Source organism: Oncorhynchus gorbuscha, linkage group LG18 (assembly GCF_021184085.1).
Source record: "Oncorhynchus gorbuscha isolate QuinsamMale2020 ecotype Even-year linkage group LG18, OgorEven_v1.0, whole genome shotgun sequence".
NCBI classification, from domain to species: Eukaryota; Metazoa; Chordata; class Actinopteri; order Salmoniformes; family Salmonidae; genus Oncorhynchus; species Oncorhynchus gorbuscha.
The window spans coordinates 57,548,829-57,564,650 of NC_060190.1; the positions used below are offsets into that span (position 1 = coordinate 57,548,829).

The window sequence follows — 15,822 nt, forward strand, 5'->3', positions numbered from 1 at the left end:
AGAAGGTCAATTATCCAAATGATTCCAGTTCAGATTGCACCTGATCTTGGGAGACAATGAGCCATAAATGGCAGCTGGGTTGTTTTGCAAGGCAAATCATCTCCAACTTCTTTTTATCACTCTGCTTGCATAGACACACCACTTTTCTTTAGTGAAGTGCATTTGCTAATGGGTAAACAACTGGGCGTTTTAACCCACAGCACTGAAGCAGCCAGGCAGACAGACAGGCATGCATGCCTCAGCCAAAGACAGTCATATCAGTGAGTGGACAAACAACAGGTCTGGATATATTACCAACCTAACTTACAGACTGTTCAGGCATGCACCCACACAATTGAAATCATATAATTTACACCTCACAGTAACATTTACTTCAGGAGCTAACAACTGAACTAGCTACATTCTTTTGATATGCGTAAACATAGTCACAGGCTCATCGTAGCGGTGAAAGAATGCAACCACCAATTAAGAACGCACACTTGTTAACGATGCTTCAAGATGTCCACCATTGTTCCGGTACCCAAGAAAGCGAAGGTAACTTAATTAAATGACTATCGCCCCATTGCACTCACTTCTGTCGTCCACCTTAACCAACATCACCATTCTCTGAGTCAAGACCACTTTCTGAGTCAAAATGCAAGCCGAGATCTACCACTCAGCCTATTTGTATTTATTACGGATGGCCATTAGCTGCTGCCAAGGCATCTAAAAAACGAGTTATTTGTTTAGATGGAGTCAAGGATATGGTTTGTATAACTCTACAAAGTCCTAGAAAAAATAGAAAAACATTACAGTGTAATCCATTTGAACAACTTTATTTGTAGATTCAATTAGTATTAGAGTTAGTAAATAATAAAGTAACTAATAAAGTCCAGATACAGCTTCTTTTGACAAAGTAGAAACTAAAATGAGGATAATATTATAACCAGCCAGGTGTGCAGGTGAACTCATTTGCTGTGTTCCTAAAGACAAGCACCAGTGCATGAACAATAGTAACGGCTTATTGCATATAAAAAAAAACTTGTGGAAATATATTCATGACAAGATATGAAAAGTCATCCGTTGATTCTATCGGACGCTGTATTGTAAACTTAGACCCGTGTCTTTACACATGAATCTCTTTATGCTTCAGGTCCAGACAGCACACAGCTTCGGCTGCACTGCACACAGTTTTCATGGGCCTTGAAGCTCACATGCCGGATCCATGATGAAATCTCTCCTGCTGATTGTCTTGTCAAGGCATTGCTTGTACAACACGGGTTCGTTGATAGCAGCCATGTCGAGCACGTTGTAGAATGCCGCAACAGGCCAGCTGCGAGTACCTCATTTTACAGAGTACAGTCCAGCCATCTGGTCCAGTGCATCCACACCAACCTATCGCATAAAATAGAATAGAAAAGGTTAGAATTATATAATAGCTGTATACTGTAAATTCAACATAATAAAAGGGATAATACACTGCATTCTGAAAGTATTGAGACCTCTTGACTTTTTCCACATTGTGTTACGTTACAGCCTAATATGTCCTCAATCTACACACAATACCCCATCAAGGTTTTTTTTTAAATTTTGCAAACATATTAAATATGACACACAGAAATACCTTATGTAAATAAGTATCCAGGCCCTTTGCTATGAGACTCGAAATTGAGCTCAGGTGCATCCTGTTTCCATTGATCATCCTTGAGATGTTTATACAATTTGGAGTCCACCTGTGGTAAATTAAATTGATTGGACATGATTTGGAAATGCACACACCTGTCTATATAAGGTCCCACATTTGACAGTACATGTCAAATGTGGGACCAACGCCATGAGGTAGAAAGGAACTGTCCGTAGACCGCCGAGACAGGATTGTGTCGAGGCACAGATCTGGGAAGGGTACCAAAACATGCCTGCAGCATTGAAGGTCCATGAACACAGTGGCCTCCATCATTATTAAACGGAAGCAGTTTGGAACCACCAAGAATCTTCCAAAAGCAAATGTGGGAGAAGGGCCTTGGTCAGGGAGATGACCAAGAACCCGATGGTCACTCTGACAGAGCTCCAGAATTCCTCTGTGGTGATGTGAGAACCTTCCAGAAGGATAACCATCTCTGCAGCACTGCACAAATCAGGCCTTTTCGGTAGAGTGGCCAGACAGAAGCCACTCCCTCAGTAAGGCACGACAGCCCACTTGGAGTTTCCCAAAAGGCACCTAAAGGACTCTAAGACCAATGAAAAACAAGATTATATGGTCTGATGAAACCAAGATTCAACTCTTTGGCCTGAATGCCAAGTGTCACGTCTGGAGGAAACCTGTTACCATCCCTCTGGTGAAGCACGGTGGTGGCAACATAATGCAGTTGGGATGTTTTTCAGCTGCAGTTACTGGGAGACTAGTCAGGATCGAGGGAAAGACGAATGGAGCAAAGCCCTGAGAGATGCTTGATGAAAACCTGTTCCAGAGCACTCAGGACTCAAACTGGGGCGAAGGTTCACCTTCCAACAGGACAACGACCCTAAGCACACACCAAATACAATGCAGGAGTGGCTTCGGGGCAAGTCTCTGAATCTCCTTGAGTGTCCCAGCCAGAGCCCAGACGTGAACATCTCAGGAAAAACCTGAAAATAGCTGTGCAGCAACCCTCCCCATTCAACCTGACAGAGATTGAGAGGATCTGCAGAGAAGAATTGGAGAAACTCCCCAAATACAGGTGTGCCAAGCTTGAACTGTCTTACCCAAGAAGACAAGGCTGTAATCACTGCCAAAGGTGCGTTAACAAAGTACTGAGTAAAGGGTCTGAATACTTACAGTACCAGTCCAAATTTTGGACACCTACTCATTCAAGGGTTTTTTCTTTATTTTTACTATTTTCTACATTGTAGAATAATAGTGAAGACATAAACTATGAAATAACACATATGGAATCATGTAGTAACCATAAAAGTGTTAAATCAAAATATGTAATATTTTAGATTCTTCAAAGGAGCCATCCTTTGCCTAGATGACAGCTTTGCACTCTCTTGGTATTCTCTCAACCGGCTTCACCTGGAAAACTTTTCCAACAGTCTTGAAGGAGTTCTGAGCACTTTTTGGGCTGCTTTTCCATCACTCTGCGGTCCAACTCATCCCAAACCATCTCAAATGGGTTGAGGTTGGGTAATTGTGGAGGCCTGATCATCTGATGCAGCACTCCGTCACTCACATTCTTGGTCAAATAGCCCTTACACAGCCTGGAGGTGTGTTAGGTCATTATCTTGTTGAAAAATAAATGATAGACCCTCTAAGCACAAACCAGATGGGATGGCATAACGCTGCAGAATGCTGTGGTAGCCACACTGGTCAACTGTGCTTTGAATTCTAAATAAATCACAGACAGTGTCACCAGAAAAGCACCCCCATACCACGTCCTCCATGCTTCATGGTGGGAGCTAAACATGCAGAGATACTCCGTTCACCTACTCTGCGTCTCACAAAGACACAGCAGCTGGAATCAAAAATCTCCAATTTGGACTCATCAGACCAAAGGACAGATTTCCACCGGTCCATTGCTCGTGTTTCTTGGCCCAAGCAAGTCTCTTCTTATTGGTGTCCTTTAGTAGTGGTTTCCTTACAGCAATTTGACCATGAAGGCCTGATTCACGCAGTGTCTTCTGAACAGTTGATGTTGAGTTGTGTCTGTCACTTGAACCCTGTGAAGGATTTATTTGGGCTGCAATTTCTGAGGCTGGTAACTCTAATGAACTTATCCTCTGCAGCAGAGGTAACTCTGGGTCTTCCTTTCCTGTGGCGGTCCTCATGAGAGCCAATTTCTTCATAGCGCTTGTTGGTTTTTGCGACTGCACTTGAAGAAGCTTTCCATATTGACTGACTTTCATGTCTTAAAGATGGACTGTTGTTTCTCTTTACTTATTTGAGCTTTTATTGCCATAATATCGACTTGGTCTTTTACCAAGTAGGGCTATCTTCTGTATACCACCACTACCTTGTCACAACACAGCTGATTGGCTCAAACTCATTAAGGAAAGAAATTCAAATTCATTCCTGGTGACTACCTCATGAAGCTGGTTGAGAGAATGCCAAGAGTGTGCAAAGCTGTCATCAAGGCAAAGGGTGGCTACTTTGAAGAGTCTCAAATATATTTTGATTTGTTGAACACTTTTTTGGTTACTCCATGATTCCATGTGTTATTTCATAGTTTATGTCTTCACTATTATTCTACAATGTAGAAAATAGTCAAATAAAGGAATACCCTGTAATGAGTACCGGTAGGTGTCCAAACTTTTGACTGGGTCTATATGTAAATATGTATATTTAATTTTTTTTTTAAATACATTTGCAAAAATGAAAAAAAAAAGTGTTTGCTTTGTCATTATCAGGTATTGGGCATAGCTTGATTGAAAAAAAAACACATTTTAAATCAATATTAGAATAAGGCTGTCATGTAACAAAATGTGGAAAAGTCAAGGGGTCTGAATACTTTCCCAATGCACTGTATTTGGTGATTGGCAGATGGAAAGGTTATTTGTATATGGCAGAGATCTATACCTTTGTGCAATTGTAGTCTGTTGCCATCTCTGATATCTTCTTCTGGTCACTGCCGATGGCAACAGTTGGATGCATGGTGCTGAGGATGCAAACACTTCTTGATTTTCCATCTGTCCACCGTGTGTATATTGTTTTGTGCAGAGGGGGGTAGCTCCGGCCTTTGTTTGTTCCCTGTTCCGAGCAGGCTAATCTACTTTGCAATCAACTTGTCTGCCAGGGAAATTCATGTGAAGAAATTGTCTATGGTCACATGGCTGCCTTTGCCCATGTAAGGCGCCATGAGTCTCAAATCCACAGTCTCAGACAGTCACTCACCCCATGGCCTGGTTTTGACTTTGAGCAGATATGGAAAGCCATTGAGCAAGTACTTCGTGGCTAACCAAAACTGAAGTCACATGCACCACTACCCGTTTCTATCTGTTTTTTTATCACCCATTCATCCATTGACGACAGAATAACATATTTACATTTTATTATGAGTTGTCATAGAAATGGCAGAATATGCTCTTTCAGATACTATATAGAAATCAAAATGTTTTACCTCCATGTGGCCCATGTACATGTGAAGGAAGATTTGATAAAGTAATGCTTCTTTTCCTGAATCTGTCAATAAGATGTGCCCATCTCTTCATGTACAATTTGACAACTGATAGACCTAATATTGTCACTCACCAGATTATTGTCAATTTAATCTTGTCTGTAGGTTAACTCTTATTATCTGTGAAATTAGTTTCAGTATAGTTTAGGTGTAGTTTCCAGTATAGTTTAGGTGTAGTTTCAGTATAGTTTAGGTGTAGTTTCCAGTGTAGTTTATGTGTAGTTCGGGTGTAGTTTCAGTATAGTTTAGGTGTAGTTTCCAGTATAGTTTATGTGTAGTTCGGGTGTAGTTTCAGTATAGTTTAGGTGTAGTTTCCAGTATAGTTTATGTGTAGTTCGGGTGTAGTTTCAGTATAGTTTAGGTGTAGTTTCCAGTATAGATTATGTGTAGTTCGGGTGTAGTTTCAGTATAGTTTAGGCGTAGTTTCCAGTATAGTTTATGTGTAGTTCGGTGTAGTTTCAGTATAGTTTCAGTATAGTTTATGTGTAGTTCGGTGTAGTTTCAGTATAGTTTAGGTGTAGTTTCCAGTATAGTTTATGTGTAGTTCGGGTGTAGTTTCAGTATAGTTTAGGTGTAGTTTCAGTATAGTTTAGGTGTAGTTCGGGTGTAGTTTCAGTATAGTTTAGGTGTAGTTTCCAGTATAGTTTATGTGTAGTTCGGGTGTAGTTTCAGTATAGTTTAGGTGTAGTTTCGATTGTCCAGCAGGCCGCCTGGCATCGTTTGTTTTCTGCTCATCAACTTTAAAAGGGTCAAGGATATATTTTGCACTATTCTAAAGGCCTACTGCATAATTTCCCTTATAATAAATTACATGAGTAATAGAGTTATAGTAAATAAAACAGTCCTGTAAACTGCTACATTTTACAAAGTAAAACATAAAAGAGAATGTTATCAACTTGCAAGGCATATGCAGTCAAATTATTACATGAGCACTAACTGTGATAAATAAGCATAAGACAAACATCATTATCACATTATTGTTGTTCTAAATTAAATCAACCTCATCATTCAGTTAGGCCTAATTTAAATTTGATTGTGAAGTAACTTGCACAATTATCGCCCATTCCATCCATTTGTCATTCATTCAGTGGGCTGGGATCCTTTTCTTCGCTGGATAGAGTCAAGAAAATGTTTTGCATGCTTTCCTTTCCCTCGCAATACATTTGATTGATAATAAGATTATAGTAAATAAAACTGTCCCATAAGAGCTTCTTTAAAAAAGTAAAATGTAAAAGAGAATGGTATCAACCCCCAAGGCACAAGTCACATTTTTGCTGCTGATAAATATGCATAACAAACTCAACATTACACTACTGTCCTTCTAAATGAAATCAACCTCTTCCTCCTCCCTATTATTCAGTTAGGCCTCGTTTAAATTCATTTGTGAAGTAAGGTGCACAATTATCACCAATTCATCCATTTGTCATTCATTCAGCGAGAGACTGAGATGCATTAGTGCCTGGCTGGGTACCAACATCCGACAGCACATTGACAAGGTGAATTAAGTTGGGAATAGGTGTGAGAAAAACTGCTAAAAAGGCCCTGGATACTTTTCGGTTTGTGATTGGTCAGCTATTTGAGCCAGTAAAGGGTGCTTTACTATTCTTGGGTAGCAGAATGACTTTTGCTTCCCTCCAGGCCCGAGGGCACACATTTTCTTGTAGACTTAGATTGAAGATGTGGCAATATCGTCTGCTATTATCCTCAGTAATTTCCCATCCAAGTTGTCAGACCCAGGTGGCTTGTCATTTTTAGACAATATATATATATTTTTACACTGCTTTTCTTTCATAATTTGGTGAGTTTAACTTAAATGTTTAGTTAGGGTCAGCATTTGTTTCTGCCATGTCATGCCTAAGTTTGCTAATCTTGCTAATGACAAAATCATGAAAGTAGTTGGCAATTATCAGTGAGTTTTGTGATGAATGAGACATGATTCAATGAATGATGGAGGTTAGTTTGCCTTTTTTGCCAAAATGTCATTTAAGGTTTTCCAAAGCTTTTTATTATCATTCGTTATATCATTTATCTTTGTTTAATAGTATAGTTTCTTATTTTTATTCAGTTTAGTCGCATGATTTTTCAATTTGTAGTACGTTTGCCAATCGTTACACAGACAGACTTAATTGCCATTCATTTAGCCTCATCCCTTTTACTATGCAACATTAACCATTAACCAAACAGTTCTCTAGCAATGATGTTTGTGCAGTAGGCTATAGGCCCAATACATTGTCACTGCATATTGGCTATGCTTCAATTGTTCTTTTCAGACTATTTTGAATTACATTTCAACATTTTGGGTATATGATCACACTGGTAATAGATCATTTGTTGTGTTACTTGTGAGGCACAGCTGACTGAGCATAATAACTTGTTATTTTTTTACCTGACTGATGGCTTGCATCTGATGGTCCGTCTGATGGGAAGGAGGGAGGAAGCAGCGGTGAAAATCGCCGTCCCTCCTATCTCTCTGCTGAAAAAGGGGACAGTCTTCCAACTGATGGCGAAACTTAAGTCGCACTGCATTATTTCTGCCTCATGCTCCAATTGATGGTGTTATTCCTATGACCAGAGAAAGTGAAATATTCCTCGATATTAAAAAAGACAAGCAGCTAATAATAACAACGCAAGCTTAAAGAAACACTTTGCTATACTCATTCATTACAGCTGCAGTGCTGGTTGTAGCGCGAGTGGAAATAGGGAGAATGCACATTTTAAACAACTTCAACATGCACTTCCTCATAAAAACAGCAGCTCTTTGCTATACTCGTTGAGTCTCTAGTCATGGTTAAAAAAATGGAGATCTTACACTAATCAACTTTGCTGTGTGTTCGAGGCTTCTTTTTACCGTCTATGGCGCTAGAAACTGTGCAGACAGTGATCTGAGCTATCAGATTGGCCAGTGGTAGGCCTATAAGTGCACTTAATTTGTTCTCTGGGCTCGCCGGGTAGGCGAGTTCTAACTTCAGACACATGAAATAGTTCAAAATGGGAACACTGACTTCCCAGCGCCGGGGCTGCTTAATCAAGTGCACCTATAGCCAACAGCACGAAAAAAATCAAACAAATTGGAATGCAAGGCTTTATTGTAACTTTTTATTGTTATTTGTTACTAGGAATTCCTTGGTGACCACAGCCCTAGACCCACTACAATTTGAATACCACCCCAACTGATCTACAGCTGACGCGATTGCCATCTCATTGCACACTGCCCTATCCCATCTGGACAAGACGAATACCTTCGTAAGAATGCTGTTCATCGACTACAGCTCAGCCTTCAACACCATAGTGTCCTCCAAGCTCATTCCTAAGCACAGGATACTGGGTCTGAACCCCTCGCTATGCAACTGGGTCCTTGACTTCCTGACGAGCCGACCCCAGGTGGTGAAGGTAGGCAATTACGCCTCCGCAACGCTAATCCTCAACACGGGGGCCCCACACGGGTGCGTGGATCAGCCCCGTCCTGTGAGGGAAACTTCATACTTCTTTTCCGATTCACGATTCCATGTGGAGGATGCATACAAGGTAATGTGGAGAGTGAACGCATTTCTTTACATTGACCATCAGGGTATACCGTTTTCCATGCACACTAAATGTTAGCATTTTTGGTGACTTGACATACATTGCATACTGTATGAATATGACCATAACATATGATTTATGGCCTTTATGGGGGAAGGGGTGGGGATCCTTATTATTATTGCCAGCCATAAGAGTTTAGTTCAATTTCCCCATATTATTAATTTCTGACCCCCCAAACTTATAGGGCCCAAAACAGGGGAGAAGCGACCCATAAATACCCAAGGGAAGGTATTTCTACTCAATGAGAGAGCAGAGCGAGAGAAAGTGCCAGGAGAAACTGAGTAAATCCCTTCTCTGGTGGTGTTTAGCAAGAAAGGCAATTTAGAGGCAATGAAATAACGTGGTAGAGCATTAATCCTGATAGTGCCATATCAAAATACCTCCCCAGTATATAGCACCCACTGCCTCCTCTGCTCTAAACAGAAAGGCTTTTCAGACACTCATCTGTTATTCATCTGAGTGAATGACTGAACCACTGCAGTTATTGAATAGCAATGACTACTTTCCGCTGTGACTCGGCTCTGGCTAAATGAGTCATTTAGAAACTGATAGAATACACATATTGCAAACCCCGTCTCTCCTCCGCTTGTTCAGTCCTGACAGGTCTGGGGCGTGGGATGCCGAACTGCCAGAAAACCAGAAACTAGGTCGAAACAGATGGGTGCTATCAAGATTTAATTTCCAAAAAGACACGGATACATACACTGATTGAGCGTGTTAGTGCACTTTTCCCAGCCCTCTCTGTGGCATTTGGAAGCCCTTGTATAATGTCGTCGCCTGTACGTGCCACCAAAACCCGACCAAAGACCAGATTAGACTTATGCAGATGACGGGAATGGTTTCTGAGTCCCCCTGCATGCAGTCTTTCAGTGAGATGACCAGTTGATCCTAGGCTGACATTAAGACCTGCAGGTTTTGAAGCTGCCCGTGGAACTCAACAGAATATCAATTAGCCATAATAGGTTTTCTCAGGTATTAGAGCGATCAGAGGAGCTGATAAATGATCAGGGGAGGGATGGGGGAGGAAAGAAGCCCTCAGTCATTGAGATATTGCCTCAGCTACAGCCTGGTTCTCTGGTAGGTAAGGGCCACAACCTGCCCCGGGTAAAGCCCAGAGGAGAGACAACCTGCCCCGGGTAAAGCCCAGAGGAGAGACAACCTGCCCCGGGTAAAACCCAGAGGAGAGACAACCTGCCCCGGGTAAAACCCAGAGGAGAGACAACCTGCCCCGGGTAAAACCCAGAGGAGAGACAACCTGCCCCCTGCCCCGGGTAAAGGGGAGAGACAACCTAAAACCCAGAGGAGAGACAACCTGCCCCGGGTAAAGCCCAGAGGAGAGACAACCTGCCCCGGGTAAAGCCCAGAGAAGAGACAACCTGCCCAGGGTATTTCTTTTATTTCACCTTTATTTAACTAGGCAAGTCAGTTAAAAACAAATTCTTATTTACAATGACAGCCTACCAAAAGGCAAAAGGCCTACTGCGGGGACAGGGGCTGGGATTAAAAATAAAATACAAATTTAGGACAAAAACACACATCACGAGAAGAGACAACACAACACTACATAAAGGGTAAGGGGTAAAGCCCAGAGGAGAGAGGAGGGCCTCATCAGGAGTCTGGCTCCCTGGCAATTGGTCAGTACAGAAGAAATCAGGGGATTTACAGTATGAGGAAGGTGGACCAATATTATGCCCTTTGCTCTCCTGGGTCAGTCCAGCAGGGGCCAGCCTAATGAAGAGCTCATCATTAGCCCTAACAGACTAGCCAGGATACAGTCAATGGAGTAATGTAGTGGAAACAGCTCAATTTACTTCTCTCAGAATAGCAAGAGCATTATCCCAATAACAGCTACTGGTAGTACTGGCCGGTCTATGCTTTTTCTTCCCTCCAGTCCATTCCCCAAAATCCCTCCCAACTGTTTCAGTTCCCTCCCACTCCTACTGAACCAGTAGCAGTCATAGCTGATGGTGGCAGTGACTGCTCTGCTCTCTAACTCACTTCTCCCCCATTCCCTCCAATGTGCCTTTCTAGTTCCACTAGAATAAACACCAACCACCCACGCCCCCACTATACCACTCTATCAACTCTCTCCCTCCTTCCCTCCCAGAGCACTCCCTGGATGGCTAGGACAGGACTGGGGAGTGGACGAGTGGGGGGAGTTACTGAATAGAAGCCTGCTACCCAAAGATGAGCTTCAGTGATTACAACCAGAGACAGTTTTCTAATTATTCTGTCAAACATCAATCCTGTGGCTGATGCAGGTCATCCTAGCGGCTGATGGACAATGTAATCACTGCTGGGCTTTAAAATGGAGAAACTTCCACTCACCCTCTCTCCTTTTCCCACTCTCTCTCGTTCCCTCTCTCCTGCTGCCTGGCAGTCAGAGCTATGACAGCAGGTCTGAGAAATGGGAAATGTGAAAGGGCTCTATAAACTGATACAGTCAGTGTCCTGGCAGGGCTGGAGTGGTGAGGGAAGTGAACCAAACACTGCCTCTGAAATATGCATCCTTCACAGGGGAGGCTGTGTTGAAAACCATAAAAGGGTAATGGAGGGAGGTAGAGGGAAACAATAAATGCATCTTTCTCAATTAAGCTTTAAGAAAGATGAATACATTAATTATACGTAAGTGCTTAACAGTATACCAGATCACTTATATACTGTACATTGTAGGTTCAATCCAGGTCAAACTAGTGTAGGCTTAACTATAAATCAAGTGGTCACTACAGGGCATATAGAGAGTGTATTTAACATACAAATCCTTCTTTGAATCAATGGTTTATTGGCCTAGTTGAATCTCCTGTGCTGCAGATTGTTCTAGAAGGATAGAACTGCATTGTGAGGGATGGTAGAGGCCAGCCATCTCCTGTCCATCGTCGTACCAACTGTGACCATTAAAAGCTACTCTAACTTGGACTTTACAGTGTCCCAAAAAGTTTTGGAGTTAGAGCTACAGGATGCTAAATTCTGTTTGAAAAAGCTAGCCTTTGCTTTCCTGATTTCCCTGAACAGTTGCATATCGCGGGGACTATTCGATGCTATTGCAGTCCGCCAAAGAATGTTTTTGTGCTGGTCAAGGGCAGTCAGGTCTGGATGAACCAAGGGCTATATCTGTTCTTAGTTCTACATTTTTTGAATGGGGCATGCTTATTTAAGATGGTGAGAAAATTACTTTTAAAGAACGACCAGGCATCCTCGACTGACGGGATAAGGTCAATATCCTTCCAGGATACCCGGGCCAGGTCGATTAGAAAGGCCTGCTCACAGAAGTGTTTTAGGGAGCGTTTAACACCCTAGAGCCACTTCAGTTTGCATACCGCCCCAACAGGTCCACAGATGACGCAATCGCCATCACACTGCCCTATCCCATCCGGACAAAAATAATATATAAGAATGCTGTTCATTGACTACAGCTCAGCATTCAACACCATAGCACCCTCCAAGCTCATCATCAAGCTGGATGCTCTGGGTCTCAACTAGAGGTCGACCAATCATGATTTATCAACGGCAATACCGATTATTGGAGGACCAAAAAAAGCAGATACCGATTAAATCGGACGTTTTTTTTTATATATATACATTTGTAATAATTACAACAATACTGAATGATCGCTTTTATTTTTAACTTAATATAATACATCAATAAAATCAATTTAGTCTCAAATAAAAAACGAAACATGTTCAATTTGGTTTAAATAATGCAAAAACAAAGTGTTGGAGAAGAAAGTAAAAGTGCAATATTTGCCAAAAGCAGATGCTCCAGGAAACACAGAAGGATATGAATACATGTTAGAGCTGGGACAACAAACTGAAAATGATCCACCCAGACCATATTAATGACTTATCGCACGCATTTTGCTGACATCATTCTTTACAATAACTAGCCCAATAACTAGCCCAATGAAGTTTGAAATGAAATACATTTGCTAATATGGTGATTGTTATTGGGACAATTGATGGCTGCAACCATCAAAATAGTAGTAGTTGTTTAAAGGACAATATAACAAAAACAACTGTGGTGCATTGTTAAGCGTATCGTTCTATTCATCGTTACTGCATAAATCTAGGCTATTTATCGTGAAATTGATTTTTCCATATCGCACAGCTCTAGTACATGTAGCACAGCTTCCTCTTCAATGTTTAGGATGAAGCCGAAACCGCACAGAGATGCGCCGTCAACCGCATCAAAATTTGTGCGAGAGTAGAGCATCAATGCACATTCACTGCATGACGTATATGCCAACTTAATCACCATGATAATCCATAATAAACAGTTGCATTTGTTATGTTCGCTACGTAGCCCTTGTCAGTTATTGTTGTGTTTGTTATGACTCACTGTACCTGCCTCCTGTTCGCTCATGAACGTAAGGAGAGTTGTAGCTAATATATCCTAGCAGTTTATAAAGAATTTAGCAAGTCTCGTTATTTCTACAGAACAGTATTCCCTCTTGAACGGAGTTCCTCGAGTGTCCCATCTGTAGCCTGTCTAGGCTTTATGCCTATACTTGAAATCAACAAAGGTAGGCTTAAAGTTATTGTTTTAAAATATGTATTGTTGGCACCTGCTGCTAAACTTAACACTAAATACGCACCTTTTAATTATACATGTCACAATTCCAGATATAACAATGCACAAACAGGCAATTTATCCGCTCACTTTAACAGCATTGCTTTGCGTAGAAGCGAGAAAAATTCACTTGCTTTCTAATTTGAAGCACATGATGGCATTGGTACTTGCGGCCCGTTTGTTTTCTCTCATTCACTAAGGTGCATTCTAATTCCAGCATGTAGCCTAGTGGTTAGAGTGTTGGACTAGTAACCGAAAGGTTGCAAGTTCAAATCCCCGAGCTGACAAGGTACAAATCTGTCGTTCTGCCCCTGAACAGGCAGTTTACCCACTGTTTCTAGGCCGTCATTGAAAATAAGAATTTGTTCTTAACTGACTTGCCTAGTAAAATAAAGGTAAAATAAAATAAAATTCACACCCATAAAAACACTTTAGTGATTTGGGCTTAAGGCACCTGCAACTGGAGAGACACAGCCATGTCAGCTCTACCACAGCTGTTGGGATAAATCTGAAGGAGACGCTGCTGTATCAACTCGTCTGTTAACAGTCAGATTACACCTAAATTAGGAAATGAAAGCTAGCAGTATCAGGACTGGTAGCAGTGCTGACACTGTAGTGTAGTAGTGTAGTGCAGTAAAATAGTTGTGTCTCTCAGACACACACCTCTAGAAAAATGTCAACAAGAAACTACTGACTAACTACTATGTGTGGTAATAGCTACTATGATAAATCTAAGGTTCATATTCAAGTTCCACAAGCACATTGGATAAATTCTCCCTTGCGACATTTCTATTTTTAATGCAATTCTCCCTATACTGCACTTGTTCAGACTGTGATAAAGCAGCGCTCCTGACAGGGGTAACACGAGACGTATGATTTCACCAGCAATATGATGAGAAAAACAGTTCATGTGGGCCTCATCATCTTTCCATTACTGCAGTAAAGAGGTGTACGGATCAGACAAGAGGCTCATAAAGTATCAAATCAGGTCTGGAAAAGCCAATTACCGTGACAGTAATCTGTCTGAACTGCTGCCAGTGAGGCTCAGCATAGCCAACCCTAACAGGGAGAGGAGAGGGGGTCTGGGATAAAGGTGAAACCGACAGTGTTACAGGAGTACAACACAACCTAAATAAACAGCATATTCCTTATAACACATATCCTTTAGTTAGTTATCAGGTTTTTATTTAGATGGAGTTCATTTACTTGAATTGCAGAAAGCAGATCACTAAGAAACAAACATTACTCATATCCAGCAGTGTTCCCAGATGTTGTTTTCCAGAGCGCCATCTAAGTGACCTTCTCTCCTCCATTCCCACAGAGTGGACAAACATGATGTGATATGGACTAGGACATGCAGAAGCCTAGAGGAGAGGAGCCAGGGATGGGCACATATCCCATCATATTGGTTACAACTCATCAAATTCATTGTAGCATGTTCTCCTGCCCACAGAGGGTGCTTCTCCTGACCTCATGCTCAAAAACAGGGGTCCATGCTGGGAGAGCTGGAGGGGCTGAGGAATCAGCCTGTCAGAGATCAGAGTTAATGAGAGGAATCTAAATTACACCAACAGCAGCAACATATACACAGGCTGCTGAGAATATTAACCATAATTAACTGAGAAAAGCACACACATAAATTACACACACAAACGCAGAGACAAATACGCTACTAAGATGGCGCAGAAAAACATGGCTGACGTTTTACATTTTCCCAACTAATTGTGCTGTTTTGTTACTTTTCTTGCATTTTGTTGATGCTAGTGTCTCTTATGACCGAAAATGACATCTGGACATACAAACTTTTTCCGTTAACGAGTCCGACGAGAAGGATATCCTGCTTTCACTGGAACAGGCCCAGATCCCCACCTTTTGCATGAAGAAAAGACGCAGGAAAAGGGGCCGCAGATCAGGCATCCTTCTGAAGATCCGTAGGCGAGCAACTAAACTCCCACGGCCATCCATTCTTCTTGCTAACATGCAATCATTGGATAATAAAATTAATGACCTACGTTTAAGATTATCCTACCAATGGGACATTAAAAACTAACATCTTATGTTTCACCGAGAAGTGGCTGAACGAAGATACAGACAATATAGAGCTAGCGGGATTTCCCATGCTCCGGCAGAACAGAGACGCTACCTCTGGTAAGACGAGGGGTGAGGTTGTGTCTATTTGTCAATAACAGCTGGTGCGTGATGTCTAATTTTAAAGAAGACTCACGGTATTGCTCGCCTGAGGTAGAGTACCTTATGATATGCAATAGACCACATTATCTACCAAGAGAGTTCACATCTATATTATTCCTAGCTGTCTATTTACCACCACAGAACGAAGCTGGCACCAAGACCGCTTTCAACCAACTCTATAAGGCTATAAGCAAAGAAGAAAATGCTCATCCAGAAGCGGCGCTCTTAGTGGCCGAGGACTTTAATGCAGGCAAACTTAAATCAGTTTAACCAAATTTTTACCAGAATGTCACGTGCAATCAAAAAAAGAAAATCCTTGACCACCTTCACTCTACACAAAGCTCTCCACCGCCC

The 15,822-nt window shown here is 41.7% G+C and overlaps 1 protein-coding gene across 3 annotated transcripts in view; it reads right to left on the minus strand.

The window, feature by feature from the left end:
- LOC124002942 (succinate--CoA ligase [GDP-forming] subunit beta, mitochondrial-like) overlaps window positions 1-15,822 on the minus strand; it is a 124,703-nt gene that overhangs the window by 19,562 nt on the left and 89,319 nt on the right. The window contains exon 10 of one of the 3 annotated variants that reach the window (XM_046310793.1): window positions 7,516-7,602. The exons of 1 other annotated variant lie outside the window; for it this stretch is intronic. In XM_046310793.1, the coding sequence (XP_046166749.1) occupies window positions 7,516-7,602 (87 nt within the window). Of the gene's footprint in view, window positions 1-7,515; window positions 7,692-15,822 lie in introns of those variants that run through there. One more of the 3 variants, XM_046310796.1, reaches the window with a different exon arrangement.